Genomic DNA, 24380 nt, shown 5'->3' with positions numbered 1-24380 from the left:
ATGACCCCTGTAGGTGACCCCAGCACCCCAGAGTGCCCCCCAAAGCCCTCGTGTGTCCCCAAACCCCCCGTGGGGCCCCAGCCCTGCCGCTGCGGGGGTTGTGGTGCCTCATCCGCCCGCCGTGCTCGGAGCCATCCGGCGGTGCCTCGGGCGCGAGGGGGCCCTGGGGACAGCGGGGTGACATCCTGCGCCCCGGGGCCGCCCAGGCCCGAGGAGCCGGGCTCCGAGATCCCGGCGCTGCCACGGGAGGTGCTGCAGGTGCTGAGCCACAGGCTGGGACACTGCGTGGCCCTGGGGACGCCGGGCACGGGGCTGGGCCAGGCCCTGCTGCTGCTCAAGTTCTTCATCATCATCTGCAGGTGGGTGACCCCGAATCCCTCTGCGCCCCCTCTGCCTCCTGGCCCCGGGGTCCCAGCACGGAGCGGCCCCAGGGCTGGGGGTCCCGGGTCCCCCCCCGGGTCCCCATTTGTCCCAAAATGTCGGGTGGCTCTAGGGGTGTGCCGTCCCCACCCCAAAAAAAATCCCACAGAATTCCTCCCTGAGGGGAATCACCCCCCTGTGAAATTTGGGATCCCCCAGATCACAGCATCCACTCTAAAGTGCATTAAAAATTTTATAATTTTTAAAAATATAATAGTAATAATAATGATAATAATAATGATAATATAATAATATAATGTATAATAGATTATATATTATATATTGTTATAAATAATAATATATGTCATAATATATAATATAATTCTATAGTATATAATATATTATAATTACATATTATAATTTTATATTATATAATATATTTATATATTATATAATATATTTTATATTACATATTTTAAAACATATTATATATTATATAATATATTTTATAATATATAATATATAATAATAATTATTATTATTTAATTAGTAATACTAATAATAATAGTCATAATAATAATACTAGCCACAGTTATAATAATGCACAATAACAAAATACTTTTAAAATATAATGAAAATTAATAATAATAATAATAATTATAAAATATAAATATTTTATGTAATATTTATATTTTTGTATATTTTTGTCTTTTAATTATTATAAAAATATTGATATTTTGCATTAGTAATAATTATAATGCAAAATAACACAACATTTTTAATATAATAATGAAAATCAATAATAATAATTATAAAAATATAAACATTTTATATATTTATATTATTGTAATTTTGTTAATTATGAAAATATAAATATTTTGCATTAGTAATAATTATAATGCAAAATAACAAAATATTTTTAAATATAATAATGAAAATTAATAATAATAATAAAAATATAAATGTTTTACATATTTGTATTTTTGTAATTTTATTAATTATAAAAATATAAATATTTTCCATTAGGAATAATAATCATGCAAGATAACGAAATATTTTAAAAATATAATAATTTAAAAAATAACTTTATTGCCCCTCAAAATTGTCATTCCCCCATTGTAGTGCCTCTCCAAACGTGCATCACGTCTCTAAAAATAATAATTAGAAAATCGTGATTATTAATAGTAATACTATTTAATAATGTAATATAATCAAAATATAATCATTTAAAATCATCATTCCCCCAAAATTCCATCATTCCCTCCCAGTGGATTATCCTCCCCAAAATGCATTATATCTCTGTTTAAAAATTTTGAATATTATTAATAATTAGCATATTTAACAGTAATAGTTAATATAATAATAAATAAAATTATGTAATGTAATAACAATATAAAAATAGGAAACCATTTTTCTCCCCAAAATTCCATCATTCCCCCCAAATTGCATCACATCTCTAAAAAAAATTGGTTTTTTTGTTATTAATAACAAAAAATAATGCAGCATAATATAATTAAAATTGTGTAAAATATAAGAATTTTTATGGCATTTTCGCTGTCCCAAGCACTTTATTCCTGCCAGATTTCCCCCTTCCCCTTCCCAAATTTCCTGCCCCACCTGTGCAGGATGAATTCCCGATGTTTTCCGTTCCAGGAACCTGGAGAACATCCAGCCCGACCGGAGCCCCGGGTGCCTCCCGCACGTGCTGCGGCTGCTGCGGCTCTGCGGGAGCCAGGTGGGAACGGGAACGGGAGCAGGAATGGGAATGGGAACGGGAGTGGGAACAGGAATGGGACGGAGAGAATGGGAATGGGAACAGGAATGGGACACGGAGAAAGAACGGGAATGGGAACGGGAGCGGGAATGGGATTGGGAGGGGGAACAGGAGAGGGAATGGGAATGGGAGCAGTAATGGGAACGGGAGTGGGAACGGGAGAGAGAGGGAACGGGAGCAGGAATGGGAGTGGGAGAGGGAATGGGAATGGGAACAGGAATGGGAGTGGAAGCGGGAATGGGAGTGGGAGAGGGAATGGGAATGGGAGCGGGAATGGAATAGGTATGGGAGTTGAAACAGGAGCGGGAATGGCAGTGGGAGCAGGAATGGAACGGGAATGGGAGAGGGAGCAGGAATGGGAGCGGGAGAGGGAGCGGGAATGGGAACAGAAGTGGGAACAGGAGAGGGAACAGGAGTGGAAGGAGGAGCGGGAGAGGGAACGGGAGTGGAAGGAGGAGCGGAAAAAGGAACGGGAATGGTAGTGGGAATGGGAACAGGAGCAGGAACAGGAATGGGAATGGGAGCAGGAATGGGAGCAGGAGTGGTAATGGGAGTGGGAGCAGGAATGGCAACAGGAAGGGGATGGGAAGGGGAGCGGGAATGGGAACAGGAGTGGGAATGGGAACGGGAACGGGAGAGGGAGCGAGAATGGGAGCGGGAATGGGAGCAGGAGCGGGAATGGGAGTGGGAATGGGAGCAGGAGCGGGAATGGGAGCAGGAATGGGAACGGGAATGGGAGCAGGGGGGAACAGGAACGGGAACAGGAATGGGAATGGGAACAGGAGGAGGAATGGGAGTGGGAACGGAAATGGGAAGGGGATGGGAAGGGGATGAGAAGGGGAATGGGATTGGGAGCAGGAACAAGAATGGGAACAGTAACCAGGAATGGGAACAGTCACAGGAATGGAAATGGGAATGGGAACAGTCATTGGAACGAGAGTGGGAATGGGGAGGGGAATGGGAATGGGAATGGGAAGGGTCATGGGAATCAGAATGGGGACAGGAATGGGAACAGGAACGGGAACAATCATGGGAGTGTGAACAGGAATGGAAATGGGAACGCACATGGGAACAGTCATGGGAATAGTCCTGGGAATGGGAATGGGCAGGGCCTGATTGGCTGGGGAGGGACTCAGCGCTGATTGGTCACTGAGTCCATACATTATGTGAGTCTGGGCTCTGATTGGTCAGGAGCTCTGCAGGTTGTGCTGTGCTGGGATTTGATTGGTCAGTGAGTCCACAGGCTGTGTGACTGAGTTCTGATTGGCCAGTGTCTCTCTAGGTTGTATAATTCTGGATGCTGATTGGTCAGGGAAGCCATAGATTGTGCTGCTCTGGAATCTGATTGGTCAGCAGGTCTCTAGGTTGTGTTATTCTGGATGGTGATTGGTCCATGAGTCCACGGCTTGTGTGATTCTTGATGTTGATTGGTTGAGAGATGTACAAGTTGTGTTGCTCTGTAATTTGATTGGTTCATGAGTCTGCAGCTTGTGCTACTCTGTTGCTGATTGGCCAAGAGTCTTGCAGTGCCAGGTGCTGATTGGTCAGTGCAGCTCTGGGTTCTGATTGGTCAGCAGCCCTACAGGTTGTGTGATTCTAGCTGCTGATTGGTCAGCGCATCCCAGCTTGTGCTGCTCTGGGCTCTGATTGGTAGATTGATTGATTGATTGATTGATTGATTGATTGATTGATTGATTGATGATCCCATTCTCCCCACAAAGCGGAGTTTCTCCCCCCAAAAAACTCATCCCATTTTTTGGAGTGTGTCAGGGATTAAAGCTCAGCTTTCCCGGCAGCTACGGAGCCTCCCGGGGGACGAGCGGAGCCGGGCACAGCTGGAAAATGGGGCACAGCTGGAAAATGGGACACAGCTGGAGAAGGGGACACAGCTGGAGAGCCGGGAGAATGGGGCACAGCTGGAAAATGGGGCACAACTGGAGAAGGGAACACGGCCAGAAAATGGAGCACAGCTGGAGAAGGTGACACAGCCAGAAAATGGAGCACAGCTGGAAAACCGGGCACAGCTGGAGAACGGGATGCTCCACGCCCTGCACCTCTGCGAGTGCTTCCTCGACCCCTACCAGACCTGGCGGCGGCAGCTGAGCGGGTGAGGGACCCCCCTGCATCCCAAAATCCCTCTCCCGTTCTGGATCCCCCCCTCACCCTGCTCTCTTTCCAGGGAATCCATCAGTGCCAAGGAGAAGAGCAAATACAAGTTCGCCCCTGCCCCGCTGCCCCCCGAGTTCGGTACCTTTTTCCAAGGTAAAACTGGGATGTGGGAAAGGGGAGGGTTGCTGTGGGATCCCTAAGTGGGGAGAGTGTCCAGGGATGGGGATGTTGGGATCAGGGAATATTTATAGGATCCGTGGAGGGATGTTGTATTCAAGGATAGGTATTGATCCAAGGACCTTAAAGGATCCCATATCTGCTCCAGGTTATCCTGTGCTTATCCCACAGATATGGGATCCCACACCTGTTCCAGGTTATCCTGTGTTATCCCACAAATATGGGATCCCACTCCTGTTCCAGGTTATCCTGTGTTATCCCACAAATATGGGATCCCACTCCTGCTCCAAGTTATCCTGTGTTATCCGACAGATATGGGATCCCACACCTGCTCCAGGTTATCCTGTGTTATCCCACAAATATGGGATCCCACAAATATGGGATCCCACTCCTGCTCCAGGTTATCTGTACTTATCCCACAGACATGGGATCCCACACCCACCACAAGTTATCCTATGCCTATCTCAGGATTATTATAGGATTCCAAGGCAAATATAGGGTGCTGTTCCAGGTTACCCTATGCCTGCCCCAGAAATTTAGGATCCTGTACCTGCTCCCGTGTCCTGGGAAGAGGAACAGGATCCCAGAGCGGGAATTAAGCCCAGCACCACCTGCAGAACCCACAAAAATCAACACAAAGGGGGATTTTTATCAGGAAAGCCCCAAAAATCCCCTTTTAGAGGCAGCACCGTTGCAAAAATCCCCAAGAACTCCGCCCCATAAAGCCCCAGCTGAGCCTGAGTTTGGCAGAAATCCCCTTTTTTGGGGCCAAAACCCCGTTCCTGGCGCAAGCAGAGCTGGAAAACCTGGAGCATCCTCATCCTCTCCATCACCAGCAGGGTCCAGCACCCCCATGGGGTGAATTTGGGTAGGAAAGGGGTTTTTCCCTGGTTTTTGGGTGAAAAAATGATTTTTTTTCCCTATTTTTAGCTAGAAAAGGGCCTTTTTTCTGTTTGGTTTTGGGTTTTTTGTTTTGCTGTTTGCTCTTGTGATGAAATCCTTCCCTCCTCATCCTCACAGAGAGTTTCCAAGGCGGGAAGCAGCTCCCAGAAACCATCCAGCTCCGGATTATCCATCTTTTTGGAGCCATCCTCTCCGGATCCAAGGTATCCTTGGGAGCTCCTCATTCCAGGGATAAACCCCAAAATTTTGTTCATTCCAAGGCTGGAATTAAACCAGCGAGTTTTCCAAAGCTTTTAAAAATCCTGTTTATTACTCCAGCCTTAAATTCAATGGGATCAGCTCGGAAACATTAAATTAAGTACTTAAATTCAGGAATTAAATTAAAATATTAAATAAATAATAAAATAAAATAAAATAAAACAAAATAATAAAACAAGACAAAATAATTAAAAATTAAATAAAATTAAAGTATTAAAATAAAACAAAACAAAATAATGAAACAAGACAAAATAATTAAAAATTAAATAAAATTATTTTAAATACTTATTAAGTTAGGAATTAAAGAATTAAGTAGAACAAATAAAATAATAAAATAAAACAAAATAATTAAATAAAACAAATAAAATAATACAATTAATGAAATAAAAGAAATAATACAATAAGGCAAGATATGTAAATAATTAAGTTAAATAATCAAATTATTGAATAAGTAAAGTATTAAATAAAATTATTTTTAAACTTAAATAAATTTAAAATTTTATATTTAATTATATTTAAAACTTTATAACACTTAAACATCATTTAAACTTAATTATGAAATAGTTAAATATAATAATTAAATTACTGAATTATTTTCTTGGACTATTACATTCAATGATTAAAATTAATTAAATAATTAAGTTATGGGAAGCTTTTAATCTGAATCTGCTGCTTCACCTCTAGTTCACCTCTGGTCTGGAAGCTGGAAAATCCTTGGATTAATAACTTGGACCCCAAATCAGTTTTAACTTCCGCAGCAACCAAAAATCAATTCAATTAACTCAATAATTCAATTAATAACTCAATGATTCAATTAATTCAATAACTCCCAAATTGGCTTTAAAACAACTCACACCCCCAGGGTAGAATCCGCGGCGCTGGAGGCGTCGGGGTCAGTAAATAACGGGATCAGTGAAGGGCTCAGTCCCACGGGTGACGGAATTCCCGCCTGTTCCCACACCCCGCAGCCCAACGCGCTCCAGGCCATCACGCCCGCGGCTCTGGAGGTTCTCCTGGGCGTTCTGCAGCGCGGTGGTGGCGGGGCCGCCCTGTCCCCGGCGCTGCTGGAGGCGACGCTGCGCTCCGTGGTGGCCGCGGTGCACGTCCTGCACGGCTCCAGCCCCGGCGCCGGCCCCGTGTCCCTGCGGAGCCTCCTGGACGGATTCTTCAGGGTGCTCAACTCCCACCTGCCCGGGGCGCCCGGCGGCCTCATCGCCCTGCGGGTGCTCATGCTGGGTAGGTTGGGAGCAGGGTGGGGTTTGGGCCTGTGGGGTGGGATGGGGCTGAGCCAGGCTGTCTGTCTGTCTGCCCATCTGTCTGTAGATGCCATCCCGGCCATGCTGAGCTGCCAGGACCGGCCGGTGCTCCAGGCCGTGTTCCTCAGCAACAACTGCTTCGAGCACATCATCCGCCTGCTCCAGAACAGCAAGGTATGGGGTGGCACAGCAGTGTCCTCATCCCCATCCCCTGTTCCTCATCCTCATCCCTGTCCCATCTCCATTCTCATGTCCATCCTCCATCCTCATCCCTGTCCTCATCCCCATCTTCATCTCCATCATCATCCCTATCCTCATTTTCATCCTCATCACCTTCCTGACGCTAAACAAACCTGAGATAGGGTGACACCAAGTTTGGACACATTCATCCCCTTCCCTTCCCTTCCCTTCCCTTCCTTCCCTTCCCTTCCCTTCCCTTCCCTTCCCTTCCCTTCCCTTCCCTTCCCTTCCCTTCCCTTCCCTTCCCTCTTTCTTTTCCTTTCCTCTTTCCTTTCCTCCCCTCCCCTTTCACCTCCTCTTTCCCCTCCTTCCTCACCATTTCCTCTTTAAATGACCTTGGGACTGACATTTGGTGACACCGTGGTTAGCCACCCTCATCTCCATCCTCACCTTTCCCAGCTCTAAGTGACCATGGGACAGGGTGCCGTGTCCCTGTTGGTGACACCAGGATTGGGAACCTCCATCCCCATCCTCACCATTCCTGGCTCCGTACGATCCTGGGGCACATCCCTGGGGTGGGGACCCTCCAGAACCCCTTCCCAGTGTCCCATGCCCGCCTGTGTCCCACAGCTCTACCTCGGCAGCTCGCGGGAGGCGGCTGAAGCCCGGGACGAGGTTCCCACGCAGAACGGGGATGGACTCCTGCAGGTACCCCCAACCCAGGCACCACCCCTGGTGGGCTGTGTCCCCTCATTCCCACGTCCCAGCAGCTCCCCCGTGCCCGTGTCCCCGCAGGTCAGTGCCAGCAGCTCCGACGCCATCGCTGTCCACGCCCTCAGGGTGCTCACGGCCATCATGAGCAACTCGCCTTCGGCCAAGGTGGGCAGGGGACCTCCGCTGAGGAGGACACCCCAAAACCAGAGGGGTTTGGGTATTTTCACCCGCGTTGAGGTGGCTCAGCCCCAGGTGACAGCTCACACTGTCCCTGTGCTTCCAGGAGGTGTTCAAGGAGCGCAGTGGCTACGCCCACCTCTATGAGGTGCTGAGGAGCCAGGGCCAGCCCACCCAGCGTCTGCTCCAGGAGCTCCTCAACATGGTGAGCATTCCCACTTTTCCTGACTCCGGGCAAAGCTCTCAGCACTGGGGGTTCCTGTGGATCTCAGCCCCCATTCTGAGCCCCCCATCCTCTCCGCTCTGCTGGTTTCTCAGCAGCTTCCTCCCAACGGGTCCTGGGTCCATCTTTCACTCGGAGTTGTGCTCAGGTTTGGGAGTTTTGAGCCCTTTTGGATGTGGAACTGCTCACTCTGGTACTGCTGGACACAGGAGGGTCTCCAAGGTGCTTCATGCATGAGGGTCTCTGAGATCCTTGATTCGTGGAGGCCTCCAAGGCACTTCATGCACACAGGTTCTTAATGCTCCAAGATTCTGGATGCACAAGAATCCTCAGAATGCTTGGTGCATGAGGGCCTCCAAGATCCTTGATACATGGAGGTCTCCGAGATTCTTGATGCTTGGGGTCCCCCAAAATTCTGGATGTGCAGTATCTCCAAAACTATTAATGCATGGGAGTCTCCAAGACTCTTAATCCGTGAGGATCTCCAAGATCCTTGATGCATGGAGCTGCCTAAGATTCTTGATGTGTGGAGTCTCCAGAATTCTTCATGCACAGGATCTCCAAAAGGATTGATGCGTAAAGGTCTCTGACATACTTGATGCACGAGGGTCTCCAAGGTGTTTAATCCATGAGACCCCTTGATGTCTGGGGTCTCCAAATTCTGGCTGCATGGGAGTCTCCGAGATTCTGGATGCACAAGGGCCTACACAGGGTCTTGGTCTGGGATGGCTCCATTCCTCTCCAAGCACTGGAGCTGCACCAACCCCCTCTTGTGTCCCTGCAGGCAGTGGAGGGCGACCACAGCTCCTTCCCAGTGCGTCCCATCCGCAACGAGCAGCCCCTGCTGGTCCTGCTGGCCTGGCTGCCGGCGCTGGAATGCCGGGATCTCCAGCTGCTCCTGTCGGCGTGGCTGCGGCGCCTCTGCGAGGCCTCCCTGCCCAGCCGCCTCACCTGCGTCAAGGCGGGCATGGTGGGCTCCCTGCTGGCCGCCCTGGCCACCGAGCCAGCTCTTCCCAGTGCCTGCTCCCAAAACCTGCTGGAGCTGCTGCGCTCCTTGGGCAGCCTCTCCATCCGGCCCGGGGAGCTGCGGCAGCTTCTGCGGCTGCTGCGGCGCGAGCGGGGCCGGGGGCCACATCCCTACGTAGCTCCGGTCATCCGGGCACTGTCTGGCATGGCCAGGGGCGAGGGCCCTCCCCGGGCACTGCAGAGCTTCGACCTGAGCCCCGGCATGGCCGGGATCATGGTGCCCACCATCCAGAAGTGGCCCGGCTGGCGCCTTCGCCTTCCACGCCTGGCTGTGCCTGAGCGAGGAGGAGCCAGAGCCGCCGGCGAGGCCGAAGAGGAGGCAGCTCTACAGGTGATGCTCGCTGGAGGGGGCGAGGACAGGGTGGGGAGGGGCAGCAGCACCATCCCCACCGTGGTTTTGTCCATGGTTTTCTCCACCAGCTTCTTCACGGCTGGCGGGACGGGCTTTGAGGCGTTCTTCACCGCGGGCGGCGTGCTGGTGGTGGCCGTGTGCACCAAGAAGGATTACATGACGGTGGCACTGCCCGAGTTTGCCTTCAACGACTCTGCTTGGGTGAGGATCATCCCCATCCCCGTCCCGGTCCCCATCAGGGACACCACAATGCCCTGATGTCCCTCTCTGTCCCCCCAGCACTGTGTTGACATTGTCCACGTGGCCGGCCGCCGGCCCTTCGGCCAGAACATCGTCAGCATCTACGCCGACGGACACCTGCGGAAAACGGCCCAGCTCCGCTTCCCCTCCCTCCACGAGGTGGGGGATCCTCCCAGCACCCACCCAGACCCTTCTGCGTGGCCTCCCTGGGGGCTGAGTGTGGTCCCTTCTCCCTCCCAGTCCTTCACCTCCTGCTGCATCGGCTCCGCGGGCCACCGGACCACCACGACGGCCGCCACCGCTGCCAGCCACCCGCCGGCACCCCACGGGCCGGAGCTGGTCTTCACCCAACACCCTGTGCTGGGACGCTCCCAGTCCGTCCCTGCCACCCTCGGTCCCCACTCCTGGACCCCCACCCAGCTGCCCACAGAGGGGGTGGTGGCCACCACGGCAGCCGGAAGCCAGGACACGGAGTGGGGCAGCCCCACCTCGCTGGAGGGTCACCTGGGCTCCGTGGCCATCTTCTGTGAGGCTCTGCAGCAAGCCCAGGTCAAGGCTCTCTTCTGTGCAGGTGTGTCATGGTGGCACATGGAGGATGTCACCAGGGTGCTGGTGGCGACCAGGGTGTCCTCCAGCATGTCCCAGCTCACCCCAGCCCTCTCCTCCAGGACCAAATGTCGCATCCCCGTTCACACTGGAAGGGGACTTGGTGGAGCTCAGCAGTAAACTCTTGCTGTACTACACCCCCCAGGTGAGGAGAGCTGTCCCACCCCCCTGGGGACAGGGAGAGCGCTGGTGGACCCTGTGCCAGCAGGGACATGTCCAGGAGCATGAGGATGCTCCCATGGTGTTCTTTTCCAGGCCTGCAGGAACAACATCTGCTTGGACCTCTCTCCCAGCCACAGCTTGGATGGGAGGCTGACGGGACACAAGGTGGTCAACTGGGACATCAAGGTAGGCTGGGCACAGGCTGGCACCCCATGGCCTGGAGCAGGGGGGTCCCTCCTGGGGCACAGTCCCAGGGCAGGACCCCCAGAGGTCCCCTGGACCCTGCAGTGACTCTGCCTGCAGTATTGTGTCCACCATGACCCATCTGTCCCATGGGTCCTCATCATCCAGGGGGGACGCCGTGGGTGGTGCGGGGGAACAGGTGACTTCTGGGGACCCCAGGTGCCATGGACCTCCTCCTCTTACACGCTGCTGTCACCACCCAGCAAGGCCTCTCCCCTTCCTCCCTCCCTCCCCCAGGACGTGGTCAACTGCGTGGGTGGGATGGGGGTGCTCCTGCCCCTGCTCGAGCAGGTGGTGTCCAAGACAGAGGAGCCCGAGGATGAGCAGGAGACCAACGACCTGGTGGGGCCGGAGCTGACTTCCTCCAGGAACGCCCAGGGCATGCTCATCCCGCTGGGAAAGTCCTCAGGTGAGGAGCTCAGGGGATGTCAAGCAGGAGCTGTCCTGCTCAGGTGGTTGGAGGTGACCACAGAGGGGTTCCTGGACCTGGCAGATGTCCACCGTGGGCAGGAGAGGTCTTGGCTGAGGCTCCAGGAGTTACAGGGTAGTGGAGGAACCCCTTGGGATGTTGTTATGACCCAGTTAGTCACAAACAAACAGTTCTGGGAAGGTGAGGGTGGCTCCAGGAACCTTTGGAGTGGGTGGAACATGCTTTCTCCCAATATCCAGCTTCTCATTCCCAACCTGAAAGCAGCAGAGGCTTCCATCTCCTTAAATCTGGAGAAGGCAGGAGAACAGGGTGAAAAGTTTGGAGAGACAGCTGCTGGGATCTCCAGGCAGGGTTTGGGTGGGCCTGGGGCTCACAGGTGCTGGTGCCCTGCAGAGAGCAGGCTGGAGAGGAACAGCGTGGCCGCCTTCCTGCTGCTGGTGAAGAACTTCCTGCGGAACCACGCCGTGAACCAGGAGAGCCTGGTGCAGTGCCACGGGCCGGCCATCATCGGAGCGCTGCTGCACAAGGTCTGGGAGGCTCCCAAAACCCCATCCCATGGTCCTTGCCGTTCCCAAGGGGCTGGAAGTGTCCCCTGTCACCCGTGGCAGGTCCCTGGCACGCTGCTGGACATGAGCACCCTGGTGGCCTCGCAGATCCTCATGGAGCAGGTGGCCTCCGAGGGCAGCGGGTTCCTGCTGCACCTCCTCTACCAGCACCTCCTCTTTGATTTCCGCATCTGGAGCAACAGCGACTTCGCCGTGCGCTTAGGTGGGAGCAGGGACCACCTGGGAATGTCCATCCTGCCCAGGCTCCACGGGATCCTGACACTTTCTCCCTGCAGGTCACATCCAGTACCTGGCCAGCGTGGTCAAGGACCACAAGCAGCGCATCCGCAAGAAGTACGGGGTGCAGTTCCTCCTGGACTCCATCCGGACCTACTACGGGTCAGCTGCCACGCGGGGCTGGAATCCTGGAATGCCGACAGGGTGGGCTTCACCCCTGGGAGCTGTGGTTTGGCTGAACACCATTTTTGTGGGGTACTATCCCTCCTACCAGAGTGGGAGCGTTGTGGTGTGTGCAGGACCTCCCACGTGCCATCCCTGAGCCTGTGCCCAGCTCCAAAATCCACCCCGGGCAGCCACCAAGAGTGTGGTGGCTTCTGCAACAAGCAGACCCAATGTGTGGTGTGGGCATGTCCCAGGGGTAGGAGATCCCTGGAGCTCCTCGGGCTTTGTGTTGGGATTTGGGATGATGCTGGCAGTGGGTGGTGGGTGATGAGGGACACATCCCCATACGTGTGTGTTGATCACCTCCAGGGAGAAGACCGCGGCCACCGATGACATCAGGACGGTGCAGACATCCCTTTTCAGCCTGGTGAAGGATTTCTTCTGCAGGAGCTTCTCCGGGGAGGAGATGCAGAGCTTGCTGAACTACCTGGCAGGGGCACAGGATGAGCAGCAGGTGTGTCACCGGCCACGCTGTGGTCCCCAAACCCCTCAGCAAATCATGGGCTGGGGAGAAGGCTGGGGAGTGGGAGTGTCCCCTCCCAGTGGGACACTTGGAGGGCAGTGGACAGCCATCCCGGTGCCCTGCAGGTGTGTGGGGCGCTGGACGTGATCCACAGCCTGCTGAAGGGCTCCCCAGCCCAGGAGCAGCTCTTCGCCTTCCTCTTCGAGCCGGGCCATGTGGAGCTGCTCTTCTCCCTGCTAGTGCAGAAGAGGTTCTCGGATGAAGTGAGGGAAAGGGTCTTCAAGGTAGGGCAGGTCCCCAACGCCCACCTGCTGCTGCCCCCAGCAGGGATGTCACAGCCAGGTGGCCTCTTCTCTCTGTCCCACCAGGTCCTCTACAAGATGCTGAAGTACGAGAAGGTTCCTGAGCGCAGCAAGAGCCGCCTGAAGCTGAAGGACATCGGGTACCACGGGCTCATCTCCTACCTCAGCGACATTCCCGGCTCCATGCTGCTCTTCCGCTGCCTCTCGGAGCAGGTCCTGGGGGCAGGTACCGTGTGCCAAAGAAACCAGGCCACCATCCCAGCCACGTGCCATGGCATCATCGCTGGTGGCTTCCCACGAGGCTCAGCTGGGCTGGGTCATCAGTGGCCTTTGGGGACAGCAGGAAGTGTCCCACCACTGTGCTGACTCCCCTTGTCCACAGACCCTCCCAACTACAAGGACCTGGTGGCCGTGGTGTACCTGTCCCACCGGGCTGAGCTGAGCATCCGGCTCGACATCTGCCGCAAGGTGAGCGGGGCGGGGACGCAGCAGGAGGGGACAGAGGTGTCACCCCGGGGCTGAGCTCCTTGGACAGCCAGCTGTGCCCAAAAATGGTGGCCACGGGGATGGTGGTGACACGGATCTGCCAGCATGGAAATGGTGCAGCTCCAGCACCCCATGATGGTTTTGGAGGATCTGGGGTGCTGCTGTTTCTGGGAGAGGAAGAGCTGGGGCAGCAGCATCCAATGTCCTTCATTTTCCATCTCCTTTCCCTTCTCCTGCAGCTCTTCCACCTGATCTATGCGCAGCAGGACCTGGTGAAGCAGCTGGCCAGGCTGGCTGGCTGGCAGGACACGCTCACCAAGCTCTACGTGAAGGAGTCCTACGAGTGCCGCCAGCCCAGCCTGAGCCCCGCGGGCTGCCCGGAGCTGCTGCGCCTCTCCGAGCCCTCCGGGACGAGCCCGCCGCCTGCCGAGCTCCAGGAGCTCGATGTCTTCCTCCCGCTGGGCTACGAGGCCTCGGACCAGGAGCTCTCCGAGGGCTTCTCCGACCTCTCCATCTCCCCGAGCGGCCGCACCAAGTCCTTCCACTCCTACAACTTCAAGTCCTTCGACTCCTCGGACCGGGCCAGCCGCTCGTCCTCCAACCCCGGCGACGGTCCCGCCTTCGACGGCGTCTACCACCCGCTGTCCCCCTTCTCCACCTCGCCCTTCGACCTGGGGCTGGACCTGGCCAGCACCAGCTCCATGGCCACGGCCGAGAGCGGCACCCAGACCCCAGCCAGCGGCCCCGGCACCCCCTCACCCCTGGAGAGCTTCAAGCCCTTCCCGGGAATGCGAGCGCGCAAGAGCTCCAGCCTGTCCAACGTCCTGGACGAGAGCAGCTACCAGGACGTGCTGCCCAGCGACAACGTCTCCAACACCAGCAACCCCCAGGTGAGCCCCAAACCCTCGTCCCCACCATCCCGGGGCACTGCGGGCACCCCTCACCTTGCTCTCCGCTGGCAGCAAACCCCCGAGGAGGAGCTGTGCAACCTCCTGACCAACATCATCTTCTCGGTGACGTGGCGCGGGGTGGAGGGCTGGGACGAGGCGGCCTGGAGGGAGCGGGGCCAGGTCTTCTCCGTGCTCACCAAGCTGGGCATGGCCTGCGAGCTGGTGCGGCCCCCAGACGAGATCAAGCGCAGGTGAGGCCCTCCCGCGTGCCGGGGTGGATCCCGAGGGAAGGGCAGCCTCTGGAGCTGCTGCTGTCCCACAGCCTGCTGGAGATGATGCTGGAGTCGGCGCTGACCGACCTGAAGGAGTCGGGCCCGGCCGCGCTGCCCGGGCTCACCCACAATGCCCTGAAGCTGCTGCGGCTGCTCCAGGATTTCCTCTTCTCCGAGGGACACAACAACCAGGCCCTGTGGAGCGAGAAGGTGGATGGGAGTGAGCAGGGATTCCTCTGCTAATCCCTAATGTCAGCCCTGGCCCTAAAAGCAGCCCCACCTGCAGAACTTGAACATAACCTCAGACTTATTCCTAAATTGAAATCAAAGCCTAATCCTAACCTTGGGAAATAACCTCAGCCTCAATCCTAGATTTAATTCAAAGCCTAATCCGAATTTTAGGAAATTACCTCCGCCTTATTTGTAATCTTAAATTGAACCCCAATCCTAATCATTTAACTGTAATCCTAACCCCTAATTCTCAATTTATTTGTTCCTCCTAGATCATGATCCTAAACCTTAACTGCACATCTTCGTCGTAAAGCCCAACCCTTAATCCTAATCTTAACCCTAACTCTTTCTGTAAACCTAGACCCTAACCTTAACTCACAGCCTGTAATCTCACTGTACTTCCTACGTCCTAATCCTAAACCTTACTGCTATACCTTTGTCCTAACTCCAATCCTATACCCCTAAACCTGACCCCTGACCATAAATCCTGAGCCCCAACCTCATGCCAAACCCAGTTTGCCATGAGTTATATTCTACCCTAATCCTAAACCGAAACCCAAATCCAGGGAGGGCTGGGTGATGGGGCCGGTGGCCCGGCAGGGCTGGGGTTCCTGCCCGGGTGGGGGCTCACGGTGTCCCCCCAGATCTACGAGGGGGTCAGCAGCCTGCTGGACAAGCTGGGCGTGTGGCACCACCTGGCCAACGGCACCTCGGACCTGAAGGAGATGGCGCAGACGGGGCTGCGGGTGCTCGTGGGGTACATCCTGCTGCAGGACCCCCAGGTGGGTCACCCCTCCCTGGGCACTGCTCTCTGCTACACTTGAACACCCCATGAAGTCCATTTGCTGCTCGTTTTAAATGGAGGTGGCATGGAGTGATAGATTTGATCTAAACGTGGTTCTAATTACCTGCATAGTTTGTCATAATAAATTGGGTTAGCCTTCATCACGTTGCTTGGGAGGCACAAAACAAATGAATATAAACTGGCATAACATGCAGTGTACTTAAAACACTCCACTAACTCTTACATGTTACTGAAAATGAATGAGGAAGTGGAACAAATCTTCCCCCAGGACAGCAATTTACCTCTAATTACGGCTTCAACTCTTTAAGACCTCCCTTCTTTTAAGAAATTTGCTTCCAGTGAAAAGAAGCAAATGGTGGCCCCGCCTGACGCCCCCTGTCCCCCCAGCTGCACTCCCTGGCCTACGTGAAGCTGCACAGCCTCCTGCAGACCACGTCGGCCCCGCGCAGGGACGAGGCCTGTTACCTGCTGGGGAAGCTGGAGACGCCCCTGCGGCGCTCCCTGGACTCCAGGTCGGAGGCCTTCTCCTGGCTGGTGCCCATCATCCGCACGCTGATGGATCAGTGCTACGAGACCCTGCAGCTGCAGCAGTTCCTGCCCTCGCTGCCCCCCACCAACGGCAGCCCCACCTTCTACGAGGACTTCCAGCTCTTCTGTACCACCCCGGAGTGGAGGGGCTTCATCGAGAAGCACGTGGGTGCCGTGGGGCGGGGTGGTTGCTGTGGGGTTGCCTGGATGAGGGGTGGTGGGTGCCAAGCCCTGGGAACGCCTCTCTGCTCGTCCAGGTGCAGCCCGCCATGGCCCAGTTTGAGATGGACACGTTTGCCAGGAGCCACGACCTGATGTCCAATTTCTGGAACGCCTGCTACGATGCCATGATGAGCAGCTCCCAGCGCCGGGAGCAGGAGAAGGCGGCCAGCCGCAAGTTGTTCCAGGTACTGCCACCTCCTTGTCCCCAGGATGTCACCATGGGGGGTTCTCTTTATCCTGGGGACACTCTGCTCACCCCTGGGGTGTCACTGTGGGTGCTCCTCATCCTGGGGATACGTTCCTCACCCCAAGGGTGTCATCCAGGGGATGTGCTCCTCACCCCAAGGATGTCATTCTAGGAATGTGCTCCTCTCCCTGTGGTATTAATCCTGGAGTTGTGCTCTTCATCCCAGGGATGCCATTCTAGGGACATTGCCTTCAGGAAGTGCTCCTCCTCTTGGGGACATTGTCCTGGGGATGTGCTCCTTGTTCCAGGCACATTATCCCTGGGTTGTGCTCTTCATCCTGGGGATATCATCCCAAGGATACACTCCTCATCCCAACCACATCATCCTGGCCATGTTCTCCTTACCCTGAGGACGTCACCCTATGGATGTCCCCAGTCCCCAGCCCTGTTGTCACCTCACTTTGGTGCCCCCCCGGCAGGAGCTGGTGCTGGAGCCGGCGGCGAGGCGCTGCAAGGCGGAGAACGCGCGGCACGCCAACGTCCTCAAGCAGGCCAACAACCAGCACAGCACCGTGCTCAAGCAGTGGCGCTCCCTGTGCCGCCTGCTCACCTCGCCCCGCTCCGCCTGGGCCGACCGGTGAGTCCCCACCCCGTCCCCAGGGAGGGGTGGCACAGCCAGGGGGTCCCCAGGGTGCCTGAGCCCCAGCTGTCCCCCAGGAACCCACCAGAGGTTCGCTGGAAGCTGTCAAGTGCCGAGACCTACTCCAGGATGAGGCTGAAGCTGGTGCCCAACCTCAATTTTGACCAACACTTGGAGGCCAGCGCCCTGCGGGACAATCTGGGTGAGGTGGTGGCACTGGGGCACCCGTGGGTCCTCCCGTGCCACGGGCAAGGGATGTCACCAGTGGGGTTGGGCTGGGAGATGACATGGACAGCGCTGAATGTGGGGGCCCTTCACAGAAGTTGCTCCCAGCCCAGGGGGGTGGTGGGTCCTGCTGACCCCCTCCTCATTTCAGGAGCTGACCATCTCCAGAACCCCGCTGAGTCCCTCCCACTCGCCATGGCCAAGGAGGCCAAGGTGAGCGAGCTGGAGGATGACCAGCTGGCCGAGGAGGACCTCCCTGTCCTGGACAACCAGTGAGTGACCCCACCCCTGCCACAGCACGGGCTGACCCGGGCTGGGGGTGTCACCTGAGTGTCCTCACCCCGCTGTGCCACGCAGGGCTGAGCCCAAGGAGCAGAACCAGCGGGAGAAGCTGGTGGTGTCGGAGGACTGCGAGCTCATCACGACCGTGGCCGTGGTCCCCGGGCGCCTGGAGGTGACAACCCAGCACGTTTATTTCTACGACGGCAGCAGCGAGAAGGAGGAGACGGAGGGAGGTAACGGCGGGAGCTCCTTGAGGGGTGTGAGGAACCCCCACCCAGCCCCATCCCTGCCTCGGGAATGGCGGGATGGTGACCCCTGGGGGGCTCTGCGTGCCCCCACCCTCGGCAGGGATCGGCTACGACTTCAAGCGCCCCTTGTCCCACCTGCGCGAGGTCCACCTGCGCCGCTACAACCTGCGCCGCTCCGCCCTCGAGCTCTTCTTCATCGACCAGGCCAACTACTTCCTCAACTTCAGAAAGAAGGTGGGGACCCTCCCATCCGCTCCCAGTCCTTCCCAGGGCCTCGGCTGTGCCCAAGCTCCAGCAGCTCCACGTCCTTCTGTCCCCTCCAGGTGAGGAACAAGGTGTATTCCTGCATCCTTGGCCTGCGGCCCCCCAACCAGACCTACTTCGGCAGCCGGTCCCCCCAGGAGCTGCTCAAAGCCTCAGGGCTCACACAGGTACCGGCCCCACCCTGCCCATCCATGTTCTGTGTGTCCCCTTCCCAGGTGGAAAAGGGAGGGTGACAACCCACGGGACCAGGGATGGCCATGGACAGGGAATCAGGGATGGCTGTGGACCTGGAAGTGGCCATGGGACCAGGGATGGCCATGGACAGGGAATCAGGGATGGCTGTGGACCTGGGAGTGGCCATGGGACCAGGGATGGCCATGGACAGGGAATCAGGGATGGCTGTGAACCTGGGAGTGGCCATGGGACTAGTGATGGCCGTGGACATGGACATGGACTTGGACTTGAACAGAGGATGAAGGATGGCTGTTGGGAGTGGCCATGGGTTGGCAATGGGGTGAGGACAATCATGGGACAAAGGACAACCGTGGGACATGGGATGGTCTGAGAGCAGGGATGGCCATGGAGCAGGGGATGGCTCTGGGATGGGGGTGGCCATTGGACCAGAGGTGACTGTAGAACCAGGGATGGCCGTGGGGTGGACATGGCCACAGTTCTGGGGACAGCTGTGGAGCCAGTGATGGCCATAAGACTGGGGACAACCTTGGAACCAGGGATGGCCAAGGGACAGGCACTGCCATGTGGTGGGAGGCGTCTCCCCTGTCTCCTCTCCCCCCAAGCCCATCTCCTCCCCCTTCTCTCCAGAAATGGGTCCTGCGGGAGATCTCCAACTTCGAGTACCTCATGCAGCTGAACACCATCGCGGGGCGCACCTACAACGACCTGTCCCAGTACCCCGTGGTGAGCCCCTGTGTCCCCCCCTATCCCCACACTGACCCGGTGCCCCCCCACCTCACCCACCTCCCGCCCCCATCCAGTTCCCCTGGATCCTGCGGGATTACGTCTCGGAAACCCTGGACCTCACCAACCCGGCTGTGTTCCGGGACCTGTCCAAGCCCATCGGAGTCGCCAACGAGCGGCACGCCCGCGACGTCAAGGAGAAGTGAGTACCCCACAAACCAAGGGCGGGGGGTGCAGGGAGCACCTGTCCAGCTCCTGCTGGACTCCATCCCACCTGGCCTGCAGGTATGAGAGCTTCGAGGACCCCACGGGCACGGTGGACAAGTTCCACTACGGCACTCACTACTCCAACGCCGCCGGGGTCATGCACTACCTGATCCGCACCGAGCCCTTCACCACACTCCACATCCAGCTGCAGAGCGGCAGGTGGGCACCCGGCAGGTGGGTCCTGCAGAGGGGACATTGTGGGGACAGCCAGGCTGCAGCCAGGTGTCCTGTGCCTCCAGGTTTGACTGCTCGGACCGGCAGTTCCACTCGGTGCCGGCGGCGTGGCAAGCCCGCATGGAGAACCCGGTGGATGTCAAGGAGCTCATCCCGGAGTTCTTCTACTTCCCGGAGTTCCTGGAGAACCAGAACGGTAAGGGACATCATTGTCGCCACCAGGGGAGCACAGAGCGGTCTGTGTCTGTCCCTCATCATCCTCATCCTGCCCGCAGGCTTTGACCTGGGCTGCCTGCAGCTCTCCAATGAGAAGGTCGGGGACGTGGTGCTGCCGCGGTGGGCGCGCTCCCGCGAGGACTTCATCCAGCAGCACCGCAAAGCCCTGGTGAGATGGGGAGCCCCTTCAGCCCCGGGGCTGTTCCGGGGCCATTCCCACCCTACCTTGACCCCCCCATCCTTGGACAGGAGTCGGAATATGTCTCCGCCCACCTCCACGAGTGGATCGACCTCATTTTTGGGTACAAGCAGCGCGGCCCGGCCGCCGTGGAGGCCCTCAATGTCTTCTACTACTGCACCTACGAGGGTGAGCTGAGGGGCTGAGGGAGGGGGACACCTGCCCGGGGTGTGTCCCCCTGTGACTGTGACCGTCCCCACCCGCAGGGGCCGTGGACCTGGACGCCATCACCGACGAGACGCAGCGCAAGGCTCTGGAGGGCATCATCAGCAACTTCCTTGGGGCAGACGCCCTGCCAGCTGCTCAAGGTAGCTCAGGGCCCCACCCCCCAAAACCAGCCCCTTTTGGGGGGGTTCCCCAGTTCTGACGGGTGCCCTGCCCCCCAGGAGCCGCACCCTGCCCGGCTGTCGGCAGAGAGCGCCGACCGCAGGCTGGCCACCCTCGACACCCGCTCCCCCAACGTCTTCGAGAACCTGGGCCAGCTCAAGTCCTTCTTTGTGGAGGTGAGGACACCCCCTGGGCAGCCCTGGGAGGGGTGGGGTGGCCAGGAGGGTGCCCAGCAGCTGCTGTGTCCCCACAGGGCATCAGTGATGGGGTGGCCCTGGTGCAGGCCGTGGTCCCCAAGAATCAGGCGCATTCCTTCATCACTCAGGGATCCCCCGACATCCTGGTGAGTGTGGGGAAACTGAGGCGTGGGACGTTTTGCTGCTCTGGGGTGGGTCCAAGACCAAACCAGGGAGGATCCCAGCAGTGTAATGGTGTCACCTCCCCTGCTCCTCTGCCCAGGTCACCGTGAGTGCCAACGGCTTGTTGGGGACCCATAACTGGCTGCCCTACGACAAGAACATCTCCAACTACTTCAGCTTCACCAAAGACCCCACTGTCACCAATGCCAAGTGAGTCGCTGGGGCACGGGGTCCCCAGGGATGGTCCCTGGAGGTGCCACCAATGCACCACCACCATCCCACACCCTCCCCACAGGACCCAGCGCTTCCTGCAGGGCCCCTTTGCCCCCGGGGCCGACCTGAGCTCAGCGCACACTGGCCGTGTCCCCCGACGGGAAGCTGCTCTTCAGCGGGGGACACTGGGACAACAGCCTCCGTGTCACCTCGCTGGCCAAAGGCAAGGTCGTGGGGCACATCACCCGGCACATAGGTACGTCCTCCTCCCGTGGTGGTGGTGATGATGATGATGATGATCTGATGATGCCATGATGGGTTTGTAGGGAGGCAGGTGACACCATGAGGGGCATCTCCCGGTGTCTCCATCTCCTGGGGACAGTCCGGGTTCCAACCTCAGAGCTGGAGTGGGATGAGGAGCAGCAGCATCCACACCCCAAAATGCATCTTGGAATGGGATTGGCAGCAATTCCATGTCCAAAAACACATCGTGGTGCCATCCCATGGAGTCAGGGGGTGAGCGTGGTGGGAAGGGACCAGCACCTCATCGTGTCCCTCTGGCTGTCGCAGATGTTGTCACCTGCCTGTCACTCGACCTGTGTGGCATCTACCTCATTTCTGGCTCACGGGACACCACCTGCATGGTGTGGCAGGTCCTACAGCAGGTAAGGGCTGGAGGACTGGGGGAGCTCGTGGTGGGTGCTGCCAGCAGGTCACTGATGTCCCCGTGTCCCCACCACCAGGGTGGCTTTTCCAGCGGCTTGGCTCCCAAACCCGTCCAGGTTCTGTACGGCCACGATGCCGAGGTGACATGTGTGGCCATCAGCACCGAGCTGGACATGGCCGTGTCCGGCTCCAAGGTGAGCTGGTGGTGCCGTGGGGTGGGCGTGGGATGGGCAGTGCCACCACCACCGTCACCCCGTGTCCCCTTCCTCCCCCAGGACGGCACCATCATCACCCACACCGTGCGCCGGGGTCTCTTCATCCGCTCCCTGCGGCCGCCCGGCGAGAGCTGTCCCCCCGCCGTCCTGTGTCACCTGGCCGTGGGGCCCGAGGGACAGGTGGTGGCCCAAACCACCGTGGGGCAGCCCTCCTGCTCCAAGGTATGTCCAGGTGTCCCCATAGTCCCTCCCGGCCACCGGCACCGCCCCATGGTCCCGCTGTGCTCCTTGCAGGAGAGGTTCGCGCTGCACCTGTACTCGGTGAACGGGAAGCTCCTGTCCTCCGTCCCGCTGGACCGGGAGGTGACAGCCATGTGCCTGACCGAGGACTTCGTGGTGCTGGGGACCTCGGAGTGTGGGCTGGAGATCCGTGAGCTCCAGAGGTGAGCGATGGCCGTGCCCTGTCCTGTCCCCAGTATGTCCTCAGGGTTCCTGTGCCATGGTTTGTGTCCCGTGCCATGGTGTCCCGTGCCATGGTGTCCCGTGCCATGGTGTCCCGTGCCATGGCTTGTGTCCCATGCCATGGTGTCCCGTGCCATGGTGTCCCGTGCCATGGCTGTGTCCCGTGCCATGGCTTGTGTCCCATGCCGTGGTGTCCTATGCCATGGTTTATGTCCCATGCCATGATGTCCATGCCATGATGTCCATGCCATGGTGTCCCATGCCATGGTTTGTGTCCCATGCCATGATGTCCATGCCATGGTGTCCCATGCCATGATGTCCCATGCCATGGTTTGTGTCCCATGCCAAGGTGTCCCGTGCCATGATGTCCATGCCATGATGTCCGTACCATGGTGTCCCGTGCCATGGTTTGTGTCCCATGCCATGGTTTGTGTCCCATGCTGTGGTTGGTGTCCCATGCCATGGTTTGTGTCCCATTCCGTGGTGTCCTATGCCATGGTGTCCTGTGCCATGATGTCCATGCCATGATGTCCGTGCCATGGTGTCCCATGCCATGGTTTGTGTCCCGTGCCGTGGTGTCCTGTGCCATGCCTCGTGTCCCACACCATGGCTTGTGTCCCCAGCCTGAGGGCGGCCGTGCCCCCCGTGCCCATGCGGGTGCCCGTGCACAGCGTGTCCGTCACCAAGGAGAAGAGCCACATCCTGGTGGGGCTGGAGGATGGAAAACTCATCGTGGTGGGCGCTGGGCAGCCCGCGGAGGTGAGCGGGACCCCCAGCCAGGGCTGGGTGGGACGGGGACGTGGCTTGGTGTCCCCTGGGTGTCCCCTGGGTGTTCCCAGGGTGGGGACATCGGTGTGTCCTCTGCAGAGCTGAGAGGGACCGGGGTGGGTGGGGAAGGGGATCTGGGATAAGCATGGGGGTGGAGATGGGGTGGGGATGAGGGTCTGGGAGGAAGTGGTGATAGAGAAGGGGATGAAGATGGGGTTGGATAAAGGGTTTTGGGAAGGGGATTGGGATGGAGAAGAGGATGAGGATCTGGAAGGGGATAGGGATGGAAAAAAGGATGAGGATCTGGAAGATGATAATGGAAATGGGGAAGGAGAAGAGGGATGGGATGGAGAAGCAGATGAGTATCTGGGAAGGAATGAGGAGGAAGAATGGGATGAGAAACTGAGAGGAGATGGGGATGGAGAAGGGGATGAGGATATTGGGATGGGATGGGATGGGGATGGAGAAGAGGGTGAGGATCTTGGGATGGGGATGAAGAGGATGGGGATGGGGATGGAGAAGGGGATGAGGATATTGGGATGAGAAGGGAATGAAAATCATGGGATGGGATGGGATGGTGGTGGAGAAGGGGATGAGGATGTTGGGATGAGAAGGGGATGAGAATGATGGAATGAGATGGGGATGGAGAAGGGGATAAGGACGTTGGGCTGGGATGGGATGGGGATGGAGGAGATGAGGATCTTGGGATGGGATGGGATGGGGATGGAGAAGGGGATGAGGACCTTGGGCTGGGATGGGATGGGATGGGATGGGGATGGAGAAGGTGAGGACCTTGGGCTGGGATGGGGACGTGGAAGGGCATGGATAAAGGATTTGGGGATGGGAAAGGCACTCACCCCGTCCCCAGGTGCGGCCGGGCCAGTTCCACCGGCGGCTGTGGCGCTCCACGCGGCGCATCTCCCAGGTGTCGGCCGGAGAGACGGAATACAACCCCGCCGAGGGCAGGGCCTAGGCTGGCACCCACCCACCACCCACCCAGCCATCCCCGGGGCCCCGTGCCCCCCACACGGACTGGGGGACCCCCGGGCACCGAGGGGGGCCCGGAGAGCCCCACCCCGCCCGCCATCCGTGGCCTTATCCAGCCCCCTCTGGGGTGTGCAGCCCCCCTGGATTTTGGGGAGACGCCTCCCCCGTTGTCACAGGGGGTGGGGGGGACAGCAGGAGGTGGGGACCCCTCGCTGGGAAGGGGGGTGGCACAGCCCCCCCGCCGTGCCCGCTGGCCAGGAGCCGGCAGCCTGTGGGTGTCCCCCCCCCCTTATTTTTTATTTCTATCCATTTTTAGAGGTTTTACAGA

The 24380-nt window shown here is 56.9% G+C and overlaps 1 protein-coding gene across 1 annotated transcript; it reads left to right on the top strand.

Moving 5' to 3' along the window:
• Window positions 1–24333, top strand: NBEAL2 (neurobeachin like 2). Its single transcript, XM_030943290.1, is given in 56 exon segments — window positions 1–359; window positions 2014–2095; window positions 3931–4241; window positions 4314–4396; window positions 5441–5526; window positions 6550–6817; window positions 6905–7011; window positions 7648–7725; window positions 7813–7896; window positions 8015–8113; window positions 8916–9401; window positions 9403–9488; window positions 9578–9710; window positions 9789–9908; window positions 9990–10320; window positions 10418–10500; window positions 10611–10703; window positions 10998–11169; window positions 11584–11717; window positions 11799–11958; window positions 12032–12176; window positions 12507–12651; window positions 12786–12944; window positions 13029–13188; window positions 13345–13430; window positions 13688–14338; window positions 14411–14589; window positions 14661–14820; window positions 15486–15623; window positions 16034–16339; window positions 16432–16581; window positions 17063–17220; window positions 17301–17425; window positions 17600–17720; window positions 17806–17963; window positions 18079–18240; window positions 18243–18409; window positions 19065–19160; window positions 19238–19362; window positions 19446–19586; window positions 19667–19797; window positions 19877–19986; window positions 20067–20184; window positions 20262–20335; window positions 20337–20363; window positions 20442–20558; window positions 20636–20725; window positions 20842–20951; window positions 21037–21088; window positions 21090–21210; window positions 21525–21619; window positions 21698–21814; window positions 21896–22057; window positions 22130–22278; window positions 22921–23056; window positions 23934–24333. Coding segments are annotated over 56 exon segments (8601 nt in total). The 3' UTR covers window positions 24039–24333.
• The last annotated feature ends 47 nt before the right edge of the window (window positions 24334–24380 follow it).

This window comes from Camarhynchus parvulus, chromosome 2 (genome assembly GCF_901933205.1).
Source record: "Camarhynchus parvulus chromosome 2, STF_HiC, whole genome shotgun sequence".
Taxonomy (NCBI): Eukaryota; Metazoa; Chordata; class Aves; order Passeriformes; family Thraupidae; genus Camarhynchus; species Camarhynchus parvulus.
This window is presented reverse-complemented; position numbering and strand designations above follow the sequence as displayed.